A 19,761-nucleotide genomic window follows, 5' to 3' on the forward strand; every position below is an offset into this window, starting at 1 on the left:
AGAGAAACATCAATCAGCTGCCTCCTACACACCCCCTTACAGGGGATGTACCCACAACCAAGGTACATGCCCTTACCTTGTCTGGAATCGAACCTGGGATTCTTGAGTCCGAAGGCCAACGCTCTATCTACCAAGCCAAACTGATTAGAGCTCAAATATATATATATATTTTTAAAAATATATTTTATTGGTTTTGTACAGAGAGGAAGGGAGAGAGATAGAGAGTTAGAAACATCAATGAAAGAGAGTCATCGATCAGCTGCCTCTTGCACACCCCCTACTGGGGATATGCCAGCAACCAAGGTACATGCCCTTGACCGGAATCGAACCCGGGACCTTTCAGTCCCCAAGCCGACGCTCTATCCATTGAGCCAAACCGGTCCCGGCTCAAATATATTTTTATTGATTTCAGAGAGGAAGGTAGAGGGAGAGAGAGAAACATCAGTGAGAGAGAACCATGGATCGACTGCCCCTTGCACGGCCCACCCTGGGGATGGAGCCCACAACCGGGGCATGTGCCCTGACCGGGAATCGAACCGTGACCTCCTGGTTCATAGGTCGGTGCTCAACCACCGAGCCATGCCGGTCAGGCCAGCCATGTGGTATTGGACAAGACTCTGGACTACCCTGAGCCTTGGTTTTCTTATCTTTAAAACAGGGCCAAACACAGTGACCGCACAGGGTGGTTAGGAGAATACTATTTGCAAACGTGGCCAGCACATAGAAGGTCCCTCCATGGATGGTGGCTGGCCGGCCGTGCTTTAAAGTGGAAGAAATCCCATCGAGAGCTTCAAGGTCTCACTGAGGGGTAGGACTCACCCCTGGACAAGGGGTCCACGATGTACCCATAGAAATGGTGTTGATGTTGTCTCAACAGAATTCAGAGGCTGGAGAGAGGGCTGAGGCGGTTGGAAGCTTGGAAAAGAAGTCGGAGCTTGGAGGATGGGCTGGGGGTGTTGGAGAGCCAGAGAAGAGGGAGGTGGGCACAGAGGCTGGGGTCTGTGGGATTAGGATTGCAGGAGTCTGCCTAGATCCGTGGTCGGCAAACTGCGGCTCACGAGCCTCATGCAGCTCTTTGGCCCCGTGAGTGTGGCTCTTCCACAAAACACCACGGCCTGGGCGAGTCTATGTTAAAGAAGTGGCATTAAAACTAGTTTAAGTTTAAAAATTTTGACTCTCAAAAGAAATGTCAATCGTTGTACTGTTGATATTTGGCTCTGTTGGCTAACGAGTTTGCCGACCACTAGCCTAGGTTAAAGCAGAATGTTTGGGTGAGGGATGGCGGTAGGGGAGAAGGTGAAGTTAGATGGGAGAGGCAGGAGAGACGCTCAGAAAGGCTTTAGAAAGGGCTGTGTCCAGGGCATGGTGAGGAGCTTTGAGGAACTACTATTGTCACTGGAGACCTTAGGGTCCCCCACAGACAGATGGCCCCCAACTCCTGTTCCTTAGCCCCAAGGACAACTTAGAGTTTTCATCTACAGCAGCAGCAACCGTGATGTTCGTGGGCTCTCTCTAAAATGAATACTAGTGTATTAAAGGCTCTGAGAAGTCCTGCAGGACAGGGCCTGTTTAATTTCGCTTGGCACACTCCGAACACATTTGGCCTACAAGAGCCCTTTCCTCGCAGTACACCTTGGGCAACTCGTATCCCGAAGAGCGCCCTTGGGAAATGCTGCTGTGGGGGAAAGGGCAGGGTTTGGGGTGCAGCCGGCCGTGGTTCGATTCCTGCTCTGTGACCTAGTTAGTGTGGGCAGTCAGCCCAGTCACGTTGCTCCCTTGAGTCTCCTTTTCCTCAGAGTCGTCGTGGGCATTGGGGGAAATGTGTGGGTAAGGCGCGTGTGGTTACCTCTCTGGTTGGCTCTGTGCCCCTCCTGTGCCAGGCCAGGCCTCGTCCCCCGAGCAGGGTCCCCACATTGCAGGCTCCATAGAGGCCCCCGGAGAGGTGGTTAGGTCATGGGCCGGGCAGACCTTTGATTGGCTTTCCCCCATGGCACCCTCGTTGGCCGTGGCACAATGGACAACAGAAACGCCCAGATGCACATGGAGAATACGATCAAGTCTCCAGGGGCCCAGCCAAGCCCTGGCCTGAGGACTCGCAGAAAGAGTGCTGGTGTTGAGCCTGCCCTATCAGGAGTCAACCAGGTAAGGACCTGTGCCTCGTGTTCTGGCCTCTCTGTTCCCAAGGACACTTTTCCCCTTCCCTGCCCAGCCTTCCTCCCGCAACTGCTTTAATTAAGACTCAGTTATAGCCGAAGCCAGTTTGGCTCAGTGGTAGAGCGTCGGCCTGCGGACTGAAAGGTCCCAGGTTCGATTCTGGTCAAGGGCATGTACATTGGTTGCGGGCACATCCCCGGTAGGGGGTGTGCAAGAGGCAGCTGGTCAATGTTTCTCTCTCATCGATATTTCTAGCTCTATCTCTCTCCCTTCCTCTCTGTAAAAAAATCAATAAAATATATTTTTTTAAAAAGACTCAGTTATAAGCAGCATGAAACCCAATTTAAACTGGAGTAGGCAGGAAGGAGAACACAGCTGCTTGGGTAACTGAAAAATCCTTCCGTGGACTTCAGGTATGGCTGGGTCAAGGTGCTGACCGAGTGTCTCTAGGTCCTGCCTTCCTCTGTACCATTCCCAGGCAGGCTCTCCCTGCAAGATAGCAAGCATCGCCCTGGCCACGCCAGGCGTACATCTTCCTCGCTTTAGCATCCCCAGCAGGAAGAACGGCTTTGCCAGGGTCGAGGAAAGTCTGGTATCGCTGCCGTTGGCCCAGATTATGTTCACATGCTTATCTCGGAACCAGCCACCATGCAGGGCAGAGGGGCCTGAATCTCCTGGCATCATGGAGCCAGAGGTTCACTGAGCCCCACTGGCAGAATAGAGAAGGACAGGTTCCCATAAAAAGAGTGCTGGTTGCCGAAACCAGTTTGGCTCAGTGGATGGAGCGTCGGCCTGGGGACTGAAAGGTCCCAGGTTCGATTCCAGTGAAGGACACGTACCTTGGTTGTGGGCACATCCCCAGTAGGGGGTTTGCAGGAGGCAGCTGATGGATGTTTCTCTCTCGTCGATGTTTCTAACTTTCTATCCCTCTCCCTTCCTCTCTGTAAAAAAATCAATAAAGTATGTTTAAAAAATAAAAAGAGTGCTGGCTTCTGATGCTGGAGAGATGCTGCAGGAGCAAACCAAGAGTTGCTTATTCTATGAGGTGCCTTCGGTGACCTCCAGCTCTCCTGGTAACCTTTCTTCTCCTGACAACTGCACCCGGGCCCCTCCCAGCCCCAGCCTGCGTGCTAAGCCCTCAACGCACTTCCATCAGTGTCTTTAATGTCAAGTGGCACAAACTGAGAGCACAGAGAAGACTCACCTTCCTATCCAGTTTCCTCAGGGCCCAAACGTCACCATAGAAAAGGTCAACATTCCCTTGGGTGAAGACACCCCTCTCTGTAGCCTCTGATATAAATCATGGCTTCGCTTGGGGGCAGGAGAGGGCCTGAGGGGGTCTAGAAGGGAGACTGGGGCAAACATCCAGAGCTTCCTTCACCCCCTGTCATTTTTCCAACAGCACAGTTGTGATTCACGCCCCCCACCCCCAACCAGCTGCGTGACCTTGGCCATGGCAGTGCACCCCTTTGAGCCTCACTGTCGATGTGTGTCATGGTGAGGGCCTACTGGTGGAAATCCCTGGGGTACCTGGCACGGGCCCTGCCTTCCAGCAGGTGCCTTAGTGTTGGCTCACATCAGAATCTTCTATCACTTGGCTCACATCCATCACTTGGTCACCGAAGGCACCAGGTGATGGATGAGCTGGGGTGTGTGGGTTTTGCTGACTCTGGTGGGGCTTGGAGCTGGCTCTGGGTCACTGGCTCAAGGCCACCCAGTTAGGAGTGAGACCAAGAGGGGCATTACAGCCCAGTTTCATGGGGGCTCTGGGCTCTGGGACCTCATGAGAGTCCTCAAGGCTCCTCCCCCCACCCCGTGCTCTGTCAAGCCTTCCTAGGCAGGACACCCTCAGATCAGGTACTACTCTGGACACTAGGTTTACGTCAGAACCGAGTACTGACCAACAGCCTCTCAGCTTGGCTGGCTCTGCACCCCAGCCTCTCTCTCTCTGCCTCTTGTTTCCGCCCTGCCTCTCTCCAACAAACTCCCTGGGTAGACACAGAATCTCCCTGTCCCCGAGGCCCAGGGAGTGGGTGCTCACAAGAGCATCTTTGTTTCAGGTCGTATTTCCGGATGCTGCAGGGACAGGCAGTGGGAAGGAGCCCTCACCGGCCCCAGAAAGGCCCGAGAAGCGGCCCGGACACAGAGAAGCATCAGAGGAGGGGCCTCCGGAGCTCAGGACCCAGGAGCAGAGTCACCTGGCAGACCTAGGGTGAGCCGGGGGCTTCCCCGAGAGCAGGTCCAGGAGAGAGCGCCCCGGGATCCATCGGGAGGGAGGAGGGGGAGGAGGGAGCACTCCCAGACCAAGGTGAACCCTCCCATTCACAGCGCCTGAACTGGTTCCTCACACAAGTCACACAAAATGATTGTGTCGGCTGTTGTCTGAGCTCCCCTGCTGGGCCACAGGCTTCTGTCATGTTCAGCCTCAAATTCCTCATGCCTGGGGTTGTGCCTGGTGCATAGTAGATGCTCAATAAATATGTATTCACTAAATTAATTTTTTTAAAAAGGAAGGAACAAAAGAGAGGCTGAGAGTCATGGAAACACATGTTTACATGGAATTAATGTTCCTGTTTTCTAAATGTTGTGTATGTGTTTTAAACTTGTCTGCAGTGAGAACGTATTCTTTCCAAAGAGAGCAAGTGAGCAGGGAGCCAGAGTGAAAGATTTGGGAAACAGTAATAGTGACACCTGATTAGCTTGTTGCTTACATTTGATTATAACCAGAAACCTCTAAATCATCTCTTCTCCATGAAAAGTGAAGGCGCTCCATCAAAGCCCGGGTTGAGTCCCTGGAGAGACACATACTGTGTACCATGCTGGCGAAAATATAAACTGTTTCTACTGAAACAACTGGGCAAATTGTTTTAACTGACTTCTAGCCCTAGCCAGTTTGGCTCAGTGGATACAGCATCCCTCACGAGGTCTAAAGGGTCCTGGGTTTGATTCTGGTCAAGAGCACGTACCTTGGTTGCTGGCTCCTTCTGGACCTGAGCTCTGGTTGAGGCTTGTGCAGGAGGCAATCAGTGGATGTGTTTTTCTCACATTGATGTTTATCTCCGTCTTTCCCTTTCTCTTCCATTCTCCCTAAAAATCAATGGGTAAATATCTAACCATCATTCACTCATTCCCAGAAGTATGCCCTAAGGAAATAACTGGAGAGCCAGGCAAAGTTTTATGCAGAAGAATGTTCACTGTCACATTTTTTTAAACACTAAAAGATTGGGACTGCCCATGTGCCCTAAATGTCCAAATATAGAAACAGTTAAGTAAATTATGATTCTCTAGAAAATCTATATATATGAAAGGCTAATATGCAAAGTAACCCCCAGGAGTTCAACAGGGAGACCAAAGTTTGATCACTTGCTATGACATACGCTGACCACCAGGGGAAGGCACAGAATGAAGGCAGGCTCCAGCCAGCAGTTGGCAGCCAGAGGAAGGCCCTGACAGCAGCTAGAAGGCCCCAATGGGCCCTGATCACTGCCAGGCCTAGAGACCCTACCTATGCATGAAATTTCGTGCACCAGACCTCTAGTATGTTGACAAAAGACTTTTTATATTTAAAAAAAAGCATGTTTATAAAAGACTTTTGTCATGGGAAAAACTTAGGCTATACTGTTAAATGAAAAACAATAGATGCAATAGAATTTTAGCCATGTGAAATGATGCAATTACTTGCAGAGGGTAATTAAATAAACCCTCATTACCAATATGTGTGTATGTCCACAGGAAGAAGGCTGGGGGAACTGCTCTAGAGTATTCGAGGGACACCCATAGACACAGATTCAAATCCTGAGCTGTCACCTTGAGCTCTTTGACCCTAGGCTCAAGTCTCTCAATCTCTCTGAATTCCAGTTGTCTTTAATTTTTCTTAAAAAGGAATGATAAGGCCGAAACTGGTTTGGCTCAGTGGACAGAGCATCAGCCTGCGGACTGAAGGGTCCTGGGTTGGATTCTGGTCAAGGGCATGTACCTTGGTTGCGGGCACATCCACAGTAGGAGGGTGTGCAAGAGGCAGCTGATTGATGATTCTCTCTCATTGATGCTTCTAACTCTCTATTCCTCTCTCTTCCTCTCTGTAAAAAAAATCAATAAAATATATATTTTTATTTTTATTTTTATTTTTTTAATAAATTTTTATTGTTCATATTATTACAAGTGTTCCTTTCCCCCCCCTTCCCACCCCACCCTCTGCCCTTTCCCCACTCCCCATTGTCCTCATCCATAGGTGCACAGTTTATGTTCAGTCTCTTCCCACATTCCCCTCTCCCCTTTTCCCCAAGAATCATCAGTTCACTCCCCTTCCATACCTCTGATTCTATTATATTCAACAGTTAATATTGTTCATCAGATTTTTTTTTTTAATTTCCTTGGTTTTTAGATTCACTTGTTGATAGTTACGTATTTGTTGTTCATAATTTTTATCTTTATTTACTTTCTCTTCTGAAAGAACCCCCTTCAGCAATTCATATAATTCTGGTTTGGTGGTGATGAACTCCTTTAGCTTTTTTTTATTAGTGAAGCTCTTTATCTGACCTTCGATTCTGAGTGATAGCTTTGCTGGGTAGAGTATTTTTGGCTGTAGGTTCTTGCTATTCATCACCTTGAATATTTCTTGCCATTCCCGTCTGGCCTGCATGGTTTCTGTTGAGAAATCAGCTGACAATCGTATAGGTGCTCCTTTATAGGTAACCACCTGCTTAGCTCTTGCTGCTTTTAATATTCTCTCTTTGTCCTTTGCTCTTGGAATCTTAATTATGATTTGTCTTGGTGTGGTCCTCTTTGGATTCCTCTTATTTGGAGTTCTGTGTGCTTCCTGGACTTGTAAGTCCAATTCTTTCCCCAGGTGGGGGAAGTTTTCTGTCACTATTTCTTTCAGTATGTTTTCGATATCTTGTTCTCTCTCATCTTCTGGGACCCCCATGATTCTGATGTTGGATCGTTTGAAGTTGTCCCAGAGGTTTCTTACATTATCTTCAATTTTCTGGATTCTCTTGCCTTCTAGCTTCTGCAGAGGAGTGTCTTCTGGCTCTTTATGTTCCAAATCTTTGACTTGATTCTTGCGATCTTCTATTCTGTTTTTAGGACTCTGTAGAATATTTTTTATTTCAGACAATGTATTCTTTATTTCTTGTTGATCCCTTAGCATTTCTTGTTGATCCCTTTTCATATCCTCATAGGTCTCATTTATTTTATCGGCCTTTTCTAGGAGTCTCTTGAAAAACCCTATAAGTGTGGTTTTGAACTCTATATCCAGTCGCTTTTTGTCCTCCATTTCTTTCCTTTGTGATCTATTTGGTTTAGGCATTTTCGCAGGCAGCTTTTCTGATGGGGCGGAGTTTCAGGGTGGAGCCTACAGCCTTGGCTTCCGTCAGCCCCGCCCTATGCGACTCCTGAGACTCAGGGTCCTTCAGTACTTGTTGCAAGCGCCTCTGAGAGAAAGGTGCCCTCGATTTTCGCCTGCTACCAAACAGTGTAAGCTCTCCCGCAATGGGCCCGAAACTGGGGTTCAGTTCAGTTGGAAGTGGAGTTGGAGGTGGCGTTCAGAGCAGTCTGGAGCCTGTCTCCTTCCCGCCAGGGCAGTCCTACGGCACAGCCGGCCGGCCCTTCTCTGCGCGCTGTGTGCGCGCCTCTGGGACCTCCTTTCGCTGCTTCCCCGAGTACCGCCTTACAGCCCAGCTCCCTCTGGATGAGCCTGGGTCCCCAGGGTCTGGCCTAGAACGGGGGTTCAGAGCAGTTGGGGGCCCAGCACAGTCCGAGTGTTTATCTCCTTCCCGCTAGGGAACGCCAGCCAGGCACTCGGCCTCCCTCCTCTCCGGCTCTGTACTCTCCGCGCGCGCCGCATGTCTCCGTACCTTGGGCTTTTACAGCTCCTCCGTGCTTCCTTCTGGTTTTCTCCTTGCTTCTCGTTGTAGAATTTCCAGTCAGTTGACTTTCCTGTAGTTCTGGGTAATGTCCATTTTATATTTTAGTTGTATTTTATTGAAATTGTTGTGTGCGGCTGCGGCTAGGTGCCTACCCGAGCAGCCATCTTGGATTCTCTCGGATTTTTCTAAAATATATATTTTTAAAAAAAGAATGTTAAGAATAGTATGTAAGTCCTAACTTGCTTAAATATTGACATCAAAGTGTTTATGATTGTTGAATTCATATCAGTCCTTCATCCATTCTCCCAGGCATTAAGTACGCACCCTGCTGTGCCTGGTCCTGCACTGGTGCTCTGGGAACTACAAAGAAGTATCTATATATATAAAAGCCTAAGTGATGGACAAAAATCGTACACCTATGGATGGGGACATTGGGGGGAGGTAAGGGCAGAGGGTGGGGTGGGAACTGGGTGAAGGGGAGCTATGGGGGGAAAAAAGAGAAACAATTATAATCTGAACAATAAAGATTTATTAAATTAAAAAAAAAAGCCTAAGTGACCCTTTGACCAGTGACCATTCAACTGGCCGACTGGTAGCTATGACACACACTGACCACCAGGGGGCAGATGCTCAGCACAGGAGCTGCCACACTGCGGTGACTTGGCAGTTGTGGTTCTCAGGTGATACACCTGGATCCAGAGAGGAGGGAGCCCGATTCCGGGGTCTATCACCCAAGAACCACCCTCTTGCAAACTGGAACCCCTCGGGGGATGTCAGACTGCCGGTTTCAGCCAGGCTGAGGGAACCCATCTGCCAGAGGGACCCCCCTCTCACTCCGTAGACGCCCTTTGAGCTCTAGTGCCACCCCAGCAGCAGGCCAGCCAGGAGGGACTGCAGGAGGTTGGCTCCAGGGTATGTCTGGCCTGTCTCGCCCAGTCCTGCCCCGCTGGACTAATTAATTAATTAATTTAAATTAATTAATTCATTTATTTTAAAAAATTAAGGTATTATATGTGTACATATCTTACCATTGCCTCCCCCCACCTTCTAATTAATTTAGTTTCAATGTACACGAATCCTCCAGTAAGAAGATAAAACTGTGCCCCAGGCCAGGAGCTGAGGTGTCCCTTTGTCTGTTCTCCCAGGAAGAAGCTGTTCTCTCAGGCCCCTCTGGAGCGGCCCGAGGAGCTGCAAGTGGGCCAGGATCGGGCCAAGCCAGGAAGGGAGCCGGGGGTGCTGCCCTGCAGTGTCTCCCCAGCTCCTGAAGGGCTGCAGCAGCAGGGCTCCGGGCAGGAGACCGAGGACCTGCAGGGGAGGCGGCAGAACCCCGGGACAGTGAAGGGTCAGGCCCCCAAGAGGTGCCAGGTAATGTCTGCGCAGAACTGGGCAGGAAGGCAGGGAATGACTGACCCACAGGGACACGAAGGAGCCCCCACGCCCCACTGGTGTATTGTGTCTCTCCTTTCTGTGCCCCGGAAATGCCCAGCACGCAGTCTGTGTGGGTCACGGGGATATTCCCGTGGGTTTTGATTGTCCATAGCAAGCCTTTAAGACAGGGGTTTTCAAACTACGGCCCGCGGGCCACATGCGGCCCGCAGAGGAGTCTGATCCGGCCCGCCAGGTTTTTTGGGCAGTGAGCGCAGCCGAGGTGTTACAGTAGGAATTAGTAGTTCATATAGTCCGGCCTTCCAGCTCTCTGAGGGACCGTGATCTGGCCCCCACTTTAAAAAGTTTGAGGACCCCTGCTTTAAGACCTGCTTCCGGAGTGGCCCTGTGGTATGAGGTGGGTGCCTGAGGCAGGAAGCAGGTAAGCGGGGCTCGCATACAATTAAGATGGGGACGTGCTGGGTTTCTTTACACCAGGATATCCTAGAAGCTGTGTCTCAGCTTTGGGACATGGTTAGAGTATGGTGAGTTGATTTTTAAAAAATATATATTTTATTGATTTTTTACAGAGAGGAAGAGAGAGGGATAGAGAGTTAGAAACATCGATGAGAGAGAATCATCCATTAGCTGCCTCTTGCACACCCCCTACTGGGGATGTGCCTGACACCAAGGTACATGTCCTTGACCGAAATCAACCCGGGACCTTTCAGTCCGCAGGCTGACGCTCTATCCACTGAGCCAAACTGGTTTCGGCTGGTGAGTTGATTTTTGTGAGCGGTGTGAGTGTTGGCCTGAGGCTCGTGTTTGGCACGTGGCTATGCCATCGTCCCGGCACCATTTGCTGAGGCCTGTCCTACTCTGCTGAATTTTCACCTTGGTCGAAGGTCAGCCAGGATGGGGCTGCCCATTTTGGTGTCCTTGTCATCAGCCCAGCCCAGGTCACCAGGCAGCAAGTGGGTCAGATTTAGTGCAGACAACAGAGCCTTCTTGCACCTTGGACAGCTGTGGACAGTACCTGGAAGACAAGCCCCCCAAGGAGGCAGGCGCCCCACACATTAGGCCACAGGGGACCCTGCCAGAGCCTGGCCCGGGGGGAGACAAGGACGGGTCTCAGGAAGCAAAGCCCCTCATGCCCACGACTCCGGAGAAGACTGGCAACTCCTTCCCGACACCCACGCCGGGACCTCACCCGCCCAGAGAAGGGTAAGCCACCCCCTGATGCCAGCCCACCCACTCCCTGACCCCAGCAAGAGGGCTCTTCGGCTGAGTTCCAGGTGAGGTGAATTCGAGTCCTGGCTGCTCCTGACCTGACGGAGGCCTGGGGGGGAGGGGAGGGCAGGTCATGGCTCTCTGGGTCTCAATGTGCCCACCTGTACAATGGCTCTAACACTGGAATTTTTTTTTAAATATATTTTTATTGATTTTTTTATAGAGAGGAAGACAGAGGGATAGAGAGTTAGAAACATCGATGAGAGAGAATCATTGATCAGCTGCCCCTTGCACACCTCCTACTGGGGATGTGCCTGCAACCAAGGTACATGCCCTTGACCGGAATCGAACCCGGGACCTTTCAGTCTGCAGGCCGACGTTCTATCCACTGAGCCAAACCGGTTTTGGCTGGAATTTTTTTAAAAAAAATATATTTTATTGATTCTTCAGAGAGGAAGAAAGAGGGATAGAGAGTTAGAAACATCGATGAGAGAGAATCATCAATCAGCTGCCTCTTACACACCCCCTACTGGGGATGTGCCCACAACCAAGGTACATGCCCTTGACCGGAATCGAACCCGGGATTTTTCAGTCCGCGGGCCAGCGCTTTATCCACTGAGCCAAACCGGTCCCGGCTAACACTGGAATTTTTTGTTCTATTGATCTGCACTTTATGGGCCATGCCCTATGGGGGGCGGGGGCATGAGAATGGGGAGCCCCTCTGAGATTAAAGGACCAGGTGGATGATGCTGGGATGGTGGACCTGAGGGTCCTGGGGGCTGAGAGAAGGGGGTGCAAGGGCCATGCCTTAAACTGAGCCCCTCCCACACTGGGGCTTCTCCCTTGTTTAGGGTCAAGGCTGCGGAGGTGAAGCCAGCACCAGGGCCTGTCCCTCCACCGGTAAGTAGAGCCAGAGAGGAGATAGGGAGAGGCGGAGGGGACCCTGAGGAGGAAGGGGGCAGAGGCAGAAATGGGACAGTATTGGGAGTCAAACTGGGGAAGGTGTGTACCTGTGTGTGTGTATGCACAGGCGTGTGCATGCATGCACACCTGTGTACGCACATCTGTATATGTGTGCATCTTGGGTTGGGGTGGGGGGGTCAAGGATGCTCTTACACCCTGGAGCCCTTGTGTTCACCCCAAGTCTTGTTTCGGCTTTTCCCACACCGGTATATATTTTTTTCTCACCCATTCGCTCTCGATCACAGCATATGATCCAAAGCTTCCCTGAACATCTGGGGGCTTCCACTCCCCTCCCAGCACCCCCTCTCCACCAGCTCTGCCACCTCTGGGCAGCCTGTGAATGCCCAGTCATCGCCCGCCCCTGTGTCTTTCTGCTCGTCACTGGCCAACCCCCAACCCTGGCTAACCCGCCACCCACTTGCCTTCTGCCTGCACATGAGCAGCTCAGCACGGCTGGAGAAAAGCCCTGTCTTGGTGGGTTTCACTCTCCAGCGATGACCACTAAGGCCGGGAGCTCCTGGCAGTCCTCGGCTGTTCTGGCCATGCTGCCGCCCCCTCTGCTCCAGGATGTCATTCACAACAGCACTCTCCTTGCCGTGCGTCTGGGCTGGTGATCTGGCCTCATGTGTCAGTGAAAGGCAAGAAGCATCAGAGAAAACTGGGATAGTAGCTGGAAGGGTTTGTGGTGTCAGGAGTGTACTTTTCTCTTAAAGAAGGATGGTAGCCATAGCCGGTTCGGCTCAGTGGATAGAGCTTCGGCCTACGGACCGAAGGGTCCCCCGGGTTTGATTCCTGGTCAGGGCACATGCATGGATTGCAGGCTTGATCTCCAGTAGGGGGCATGCAGGAGGCAGCGGATCAATGATTCTCCGTCATTATTATTTTTTAAAAATATATTTTATTGATTTTTTACAGAGAGGAAAAGAGAGGGATAGAAAGTTAGAAACATCGATGAGAGAGAACCATCGATCAGCTGCCTCCTGCACACCCCCCACTGGGGATGTGCCTGCAACCAAGGCACATGCCCTTGACCGGAATCAAACCCGGGACCCTTAGTTTGTAGGCCAACGCTCTATCCACTCAGCCAAACCGGTCTCGGCCTTCATCATTATGATGTTTCTCTTTCTCCCTCTCTCTTCCTCTCTGAAATCAATAAAATCTACTTTTTAAAAGAAGGAAGATGCTATGGCATGCTTACAGGCTGACGGGAGCAATCTGGTGGCGAAGTAGAGCTGATGTTTTAGGAAAAGAGGGTGTGTGGCAAGCGCTGCATCTTCCAGAGCAAAGACTGGGCTGGAGCCTGCAGGGCAAGGCCTGGTTAGAGATGGGCCGGGGACAGGTGCAGGCGGCTGTGATGGGAGGGGAGGGGCAGGGTGACTGTGATGGGAGGGCAGGGTGCAGGGTGGCTGTGATAGGAGGGGCAGGGGGCAGGGTGGCTGTGATGGGAGGGGAGGGGCAGGGTGGCTGTGATGGGAGGGGCAGGGGGCAGGGTGGCTGTGATGGGAGGGGAGATGCAGGGTGGTTGTGATGGGAGGGGAGGGGCAGGGTGGCTGTGATGGGAGGGGGAGGGGCAGGGTGGCTGTGATGGGAGGGGAGATGCAGGGTGGTTGTGATGGGAGGGGAGATGCAGGGTGGTTGTGATGGGAGGGGAGGGGCAGGGTGGCTGTGATGGGAGGGGAGATGCAGGGTGGCTGTGATGGGAGGGGAGATGCAGGGTGGTTGTGATGGGAGGGGAGGGGCAGGGTGGCTGTGATGGGAGGGGAGATGCAGGGTGGCTGTGATGGGAGGGGAGATGCAGGACGGCTGGGAGGGGAGAGGAGGGGCAGGGTGGCTGTGATGGGAGGGGAGGGGCAGGGTGGCTGTGATGGGAGGGGAGGGGCAGGGTGGCTGTGATGGGAGGGGAGGGGCAGGGTGGCTGTGATGGGAGGGGGGGTGCAGGACGGCTGGGAGGGGAGGGGAGGGGCAGGGTGGCTGTGATGGGAGGGGAGGGGCAGGGTGGCTGTGATGGGAGGGCAGGGTCAGGGTGGCTGTGATGGGAGGGGAGGGGCAGGGTGGCTGTGATGGGAGGGCAGGGTCAGGGTGGCTGTGATGGGAGGGGAGGGGCAGGGTGGCTGTGATGGGAGGGGAGGGGCAGGGTGGCTGGATTGCTGAAGGAATGAGTGGCCAGTTACTGCGTGCCTGCCCTGTGCGGAGTGCTGGGTGGAGGTGGCTAAAGAGGTGGACAAGGCCCCCGAAGTTATCTCTGGTCAGGCCACTGCAGGCTACGTCAGTCACAGTGAGTGGTGGGACCAGAGGAACTCCAGACCACAGCTCAGAGCTGGGAGGCGGCAGAGCCCAAGTCAAGCGCAGGGGACCCCTGGGGTGGGAGCCTCGTGGGATGCAGTGAGATCGGGGCGACATCCTCCAGGGCCCAGAGAGGAAGGGGCAGTCGGTGCGAGGATGCCCTGGCGAGTCGGTGGCACCAAGAACATCTGTGGGCACTGTGGCTGGCTGGAGGCCACACCCCTCCCCCTCTCTGTCCCCAGGAGGTGAGGGACCCTGGAGAGAGGAGGGAGCTGGGCTGTGCCCCGAAGCAGCCTCCGGAGCCCACAGCCACCACGGGTGCCCAGAACCTTGGGAGCCCCGGGCAGGGCTTCATGAAGTGCCTGCTGGAGGTGGAGGAGGAGGAGGCCATGCATCGGAGGGCCACCAGGGCCCGGTCCCTGCCAAACCGGAAGGCCCCCAAGACCCTGAACCCTGTGCCCGCCTCAGCCCCGGTTGGCAACTCGGCCTCAAACCTGCCGCTGACACTGCCTCAGACCCCCGCCTCGGCCCCCGCCATGGCCCCATCCTGGGTCCGGCCCCCAGCCCCGGGGCCCATCCCTGCCCCTGTGGGAGCCCCTGTCCCGGCCGCTGTCCCTGTCACGGTCCTGCCCGCGCCTCCCCTGGACCTGGGCTGGAGGAAGGCAGTATTCCTGCACCAGAGCAGCGAGAGGAGCCTGAGCCACGCCAAGGCCCGGTAGGAGCCCCCAAAAAGAGGATCCGAGCTGCTGTCCTCTTGTCCCTGGCATCTCTCCCCCACACTCCTGTTCCTGTTTCCTCCTGTGTGTCCTCTCTCCCAGCTCTGTGTCCCCATATCTATGTCTCCGTTCCCATTTCTGACCCCTTTTCCTACCGCCCCGAAATGGTGTGTCTTTTCTTGTGTCCTTCACCTCCTCCCCGCTCTTCCTCTGGGTCACTCAGCCTCTCTGACCTCCCAAAGCCCCCCCCCCCCCCTTTTCTCTTTAGTCCTGCCCTCCTCTGGGTGCAGCCGTGGGCAGGGGCAGGGGCAGGCGGCTGGGTATGTACCGGCCGGTCTGCCCTCTGCAGGCAGGAGCTGGAGGAGCGCTGCTTCCTAAACTTGTGTCAGAACTGGGAGGCGCGGTCCGAGGAGCACCTCACCCTGAAGCAAGAGGAAGGTGAGCCGGCCCGGGGAGCCCCTCGCAGGGGCATCAGAGGCCTCCGTCCTTAGGGGTTCACAGACCTGGGGTGGGGGGGTGTTTACAGAGCGGACCGCCGCCCTGTGCCACCTAGCCCTGTGCCGTGGACCCAGCGGAGTGCCTGGCTAGGGATCGTGCAGAGCAGGAGGCTGGCCCAAGGCGCACAGCCCTGGGTGAGGGGCCAGAGCACATGCTGGTCTTCTCGCTCGGGGTCCAGGATGCTTCCCAGTTCCATCACCTCGCTGAGGGACGGAGGCAGGCCTGCCAAGCGCGTCAGGTTTTGGAGGCGTTTCTGCCTCCCTCCATGGAGCCTGCTCCACTGGGCCTCCTTCGAAGCAGCCTCCAGGGCCTGGCTGTCCTAGACTGGCCTCCCTTTCCCACCGCACCCCGCTCCCACCCCAAAATGTACACGCTCTGAGCACACACCCTGGGCGAGGCGCTGAGCTCGGGCTGGGGCCTGTGACCCCGCCTACTGCGTTGTGAGGCGAGGCATCACTGCCTTCTGTGGGCTCCTGAGGTGGCCTGTCAGTCTGGCCCTAAAGGAGTGGGTGTGCATCGTCCTCCACCTCCACTCCTCCACCCGTCACTCCACCTCCTCCACCTTCACTCCTCCACCTCCTCCACCTTCACTCCTCCACCTCCTCCACCTTCACTCCTCCACCTCCTCCACCTTCACTCCTCCACCTCCTCCACCTTCACTCCTCCACCTTCACTCCTTCACCTCCTCCACCTTCACTCCTCCACCTTCACTCCTCCACCTCCTCCACCTCCACTCCTCCACCTTCACTCCTTCACCTCCTCCACCTTCACTCCTCCACCTTCACTCCTCCACCTCCACTCCTCCACCTTCACTCCTTCACCTCCTCCACCTTCACTCCTCCACCTTCACTCCTCCACCTTCACTCCTCCACCTCCTCCACCTCCTCTACCTTCACTCCTCCACCTTCACACCTTCACTCCTCCACCCCGTCACTCCTCCACCTCCTCCACCCTCACTCCTCCATTCGTCACTCCTCCACCTCCTCCACCTCCTCTACCTTCACTCCTCCACCTCCTCCACCTTCACTCCTCCACCCGTCACTCCTCCACCTTCACTCCTCCACCTCCTCCACCTTCACTCCTCCACCTTCACTCCTCCACCTCCTCCACCCCGTCACTCCTCCACCTCCTCCACCCTCACTCCTCCACCTCCTCCACCTTCACTCTTCCAAAGCCTGGACCCTCTGGCCACAGTGGCCCGCTCCTCTGCCTTTCTTGGATGCACTCTCTGGCTCCCTCCGACCCCCTCCTGGAAGTTCACACCTTTCTGCCTTAAGACAGAGGGTCTTAACCTCTAGCCATTGTTGGCTGGGCTTTTCTAGCACAAGATCCGCTGCCCCACCTCCTCGAGTAGAGTCACGGGCAGCATGCCTTTCTGGCTTAGAGCCAGGGTTTCCCCACCCTGCCTGGCCAGGAGAGAGCTGGCTGCGCTGCGCTGATGCTCCCAGCTGCGCTGCATGTTGGGTGATGGGATCTGCTTCTGAGAGGGGTTCTGTTTTTTTCCCTTTTCCAATGTGGCTGCTCACAGCACGTCACCACCGCCCAAACCCTAGCCCCATCCCCTCCCCACGTTTCACTTCTGTGCCAGAGGCTCACAGACTTACAGAGTCCATTATGTGCCCGCACTGGATGAATACAGCCGCTCTTGGAGGGCGCACTGTTAAGTCCATCTTACAGATAAGAAAACCGAGGCCCAGAGAAGGGCAGGCTGGCTCTGGAGGCTAGGAGTCTGGAATCACGATGTTGATATGTTTGGTTTGTCCCGAGGCCTCTTTGCTTGGCTTGCCTTCTGCCTGCGTCCTCACATGGTCTTTTGTATGTGTGAGCACATTCCTGGTGTCTCTCTGTGTGTCCAAATCTCCTCCTCTTATAAGGACCCCAGTTAGATTGGACTCTAAGGTACGGGGTGGGGGCTAAGGCTTCCACACGGGGATTGGAGGTCGGGGACACAGTTCGGCCCACAGCAGTAATCCAGAGCCAGTCTTCGTACAAGGTCTGTCGGTTCTAACCCGCACTTTGCTGTGAGCTGAGAAACCAGACACCACACACGTTATGACCAGGAAGGACACGGCTTTTGTACCAGTTGGCACTGCCCTGGGGCTTTCTCAGCCTCCTTTCTGGTCCTCGGCTCGGGTCCAGATAACTGAAGCCTAGAAGCCATGTCCGTGCAGATGAGGGACCACAGAGCACCCAAGTCCAAGTGCAGACTGAGAGTCAGAAAGACCTGTCTGGTCCTCAGTTTCCCCCGCCTTCCAAAGGAACAAGCATTCTACTCTTACAAGGCTATCGTGAGAATCAAACAAGAACCTGGCTATAGAGAGCGTAGCACAGCGCCGGGCACACAGAGGGGGGCTTCTGGTGCAAAGCGAAGGTTGCTAATTAGCCTAGCTTTTGCACACCAGCTGAGCCCGTGTATAGAGTGCAGTTAGTCCATTGGACCACACTCCTCCACTTTCACTCTTTCAGTTCCCCTGTCCCTCCACCCGGCCAGGCTAGCAGAGGACACTGGGCAAGAGGGTGGCTGGAGGGGAGGGGAGGGACGGTGGAAACAGAAATGTCCCCCCCTCACGTAACCCCTGCCGGCCCCAGCCTTCCACAGTTACTTTGAGATCTTCAATGGGCCTGGCGAGGTGGACGCGCACAGCCTGCAGAACGTCCTGCTCGTCGTGGGCATCTCCCTGACGCCGGTGCAGGTGGAGGACGCCCTGATGAGCGCTGACATTGATGGTGAGTGAGCGGAGACTCCTTCCATGTCCCAGTCGGGGCAGCTCCACAGGGAAGGTCCAGATTTTTAACAATTTGTTCCGCGTCCCACGGCGTTTTGAAAAAGCTACAGGATGCGGGACAAATGGTTAAAAATCGGGACTGTCCCGCCAAAAGCGGGATGTCTCATCACCTTATCCACGGGCCATGGGAGACCGGTACAGTCCAGTGAGGCGCTCAGGACTCTGGCTTAAAAGGCACTGCCCTTAATTTAATGCACTGCTGTCACAGTCTAGAATTCCTTTTTAATTATGCGTTCATTGGTTGATTCTTGTCTTCATTGGTTGATTCTTGTCTGTGCCCTGACCAGGGATCGAGCCTACAGCCTTGGAGTATTGGGGACAATGCTCTAATCAACTGAGATCCCCAGCGAGGGCCAGTCCAGAAATTCTTAATATTTTCTGCCTTTTCATTTTGCACTGGACCTGGAAGTTAATACTCCCTGAGCACCGACCTACTCAGTGCCAGGTTCTGGTGACTGAGTGATGACCAAGACCTACTTCCTCACCCCAAGATGTACGTGACCTCTGAGATCCCTTCCTTTTGGGCCCTTGTGTGTGCTTCCCTGGACATTCCCCTGTGATTTGGTCACTCATTTTACCAACTGTAGGATCTTGAATGAGTCAATGAAGTTCACCAAGCCTCAGTTTCCCCATCTGTACAATGAAGCTGATAGCAATATCCATCTGTGCTTAAAGACTTAATGAGATAGCCCTAACCGGTTTGGCTCAGTGGATAGAGCGTTGACCTGCTGACTGAAGGGTCCCAGGTTTGATTCTGGTCCAGGGCATGTATCTTGGTTGTGGGCACACCCCAATAAGAGGTGTGTTTTTCTCTCATTGGTGTTTCTAACTCTCTTATCCCTCTCCCTTCCTCTCTGTAAAAAAATCAATAATTTTTTTTTTTTTCATTAAAAAAAGGCCGAAACCGGTTTGGCTCAGTGGATAGAGCGTCGGTCTGGGGACTGAAAGGTCCCGGGTTCGATTCCGGTCAAGGGCATGTACCTTGGTTGTGAGCACATCCCCAGTAGGGGGTGTGCAAGAGGCAGCTGGTCAATGTTTCTCTCTCATCGAGGTTTCTAACTCTCTATCCCTCTCCCTTCCTCTCTGTAAAAAATCAATAAAATATATATATTTTTAAATTAAAAAAAAGATTGAATGAGATAACCCAGGCAAAGCACTGAGCAAACAGCTGGTGCACAGAATGCGTCCAGAAGGCATTCGCTGCTAGTGTTACACGTGGTCTGACTGGCTCGATGCAGGACATGGGGAGCAGTGGGCTGTGGAGGGCCTGGGCTCCTGACCATGCTTCCTCCATCACTGCACAAATGCAAATCTTCACACGCAAGCCAGGAATTGACCCCAGCTCGGCCCCTTGGCCACAGGCTTTTCTCTGTGCATCAGGCCTCATCTGTGGCACGGGAAGTATTCAGCACCCCCAGAGGGTGGCTTTAAGGACTAGAGATTATTCATTCATTCGTCAGGTAGTTCGGAGAACATTTCTAAGGCCTACCTGTCTTAAGCCCAGAAGACACTACAGACCACAACAGACCCAGTTCCTGCCTCCCAGAAAGAACCTTCCGAGTGTGTGGTTGAAGTATGGGGGCTAATATGAGAGTGTTCGAAGGGATCTGACCTGGGCTGACCTGACTTCTCTGAGGAAGGGATGGTCAAGGGGAAGTATTAAGTGAAGGAGCTGGAGGGGGTTGGAGAAAATTCTAGGACAAGGAAGCAGCCTGGGAAGAATGTGGCCCCTGGTGGCAGAGCAGGTAAGTGCTGGAGGGTCTGGGCGCTAGGTTAGTGCTGGAGGGTCTGGGCGCTAGGTGAGGTTGGAGACAGGTAACAGCCAGATCTAGTGGGGCCCTGAAGGCCAAATTGGGAATGCATGTGCATATGTACTATTCTCATGCAGTGACTATC

The 19,761-nt window shown here is 53.7% G+C and overlaps 1 protein-coding gene across 1 annotated transcript in view; it reads left to right on the forward strand.

The window, feature by feature from the left end:
• Window positions 1-429: 429 nt before the first annotated feature.
• SPATA21 (spermatogenesis associated 21) overlaps window positions 430-19,761 on the forward strand; it is a 36,358-nt gene continuing 17,026 nt past the window's right edge. Inside the window, exons 1-9 of the mRNA XM_084875400.1 lie at window positions 430-808; window positions 2,025-2,142; window positions 4,215-4,366; window positions 9,170-9,389; window positions 10,339-10,613; window positions 11,471-11,519; window positions 14,108-14,580; window positions 14,931-15,019; window positions 17,669-17,806. Coding sequence (XP_084731526.1) covers window positions 2,035-2,142; window positions 4,215-4,366; window positions 9,170-9,389; window positions 10,339-10,613; window positions 11,471-11,519; window positions 14,108-14,580; window positions 14,931-15,019; window positions 17,669-17,806 — 1,504 coding nt within the window. The 5' untranslated portion in view covers window positions 430-808; window positions 2,025-2,034. The remainder of the gene's footprint in view (window positions 809-2,024; window positions 2,143-4,214; window positions 4,367-9,169; window positions 9,390-10,338; window positions 10,614-11,470; window positions 11,520-14,107; window positions 14,581-14,930; window positions 15,020-17,668; window positions 17,807-19,761) is intronic.

This window comes from Pipistrellus hanaki (genome assembly GCF_964339955.1).
Source record: "Pipistrellus hanaki genome assembly, chromosome: 2".
Classification (NCBI taxonomy): domain Eukaryota; kingdom Metazoa; phylum Chordata; class Mammalia; order Chiroptera; family Vespertilionidae; genus Pipistrellus; species Pipistrellus hanaki.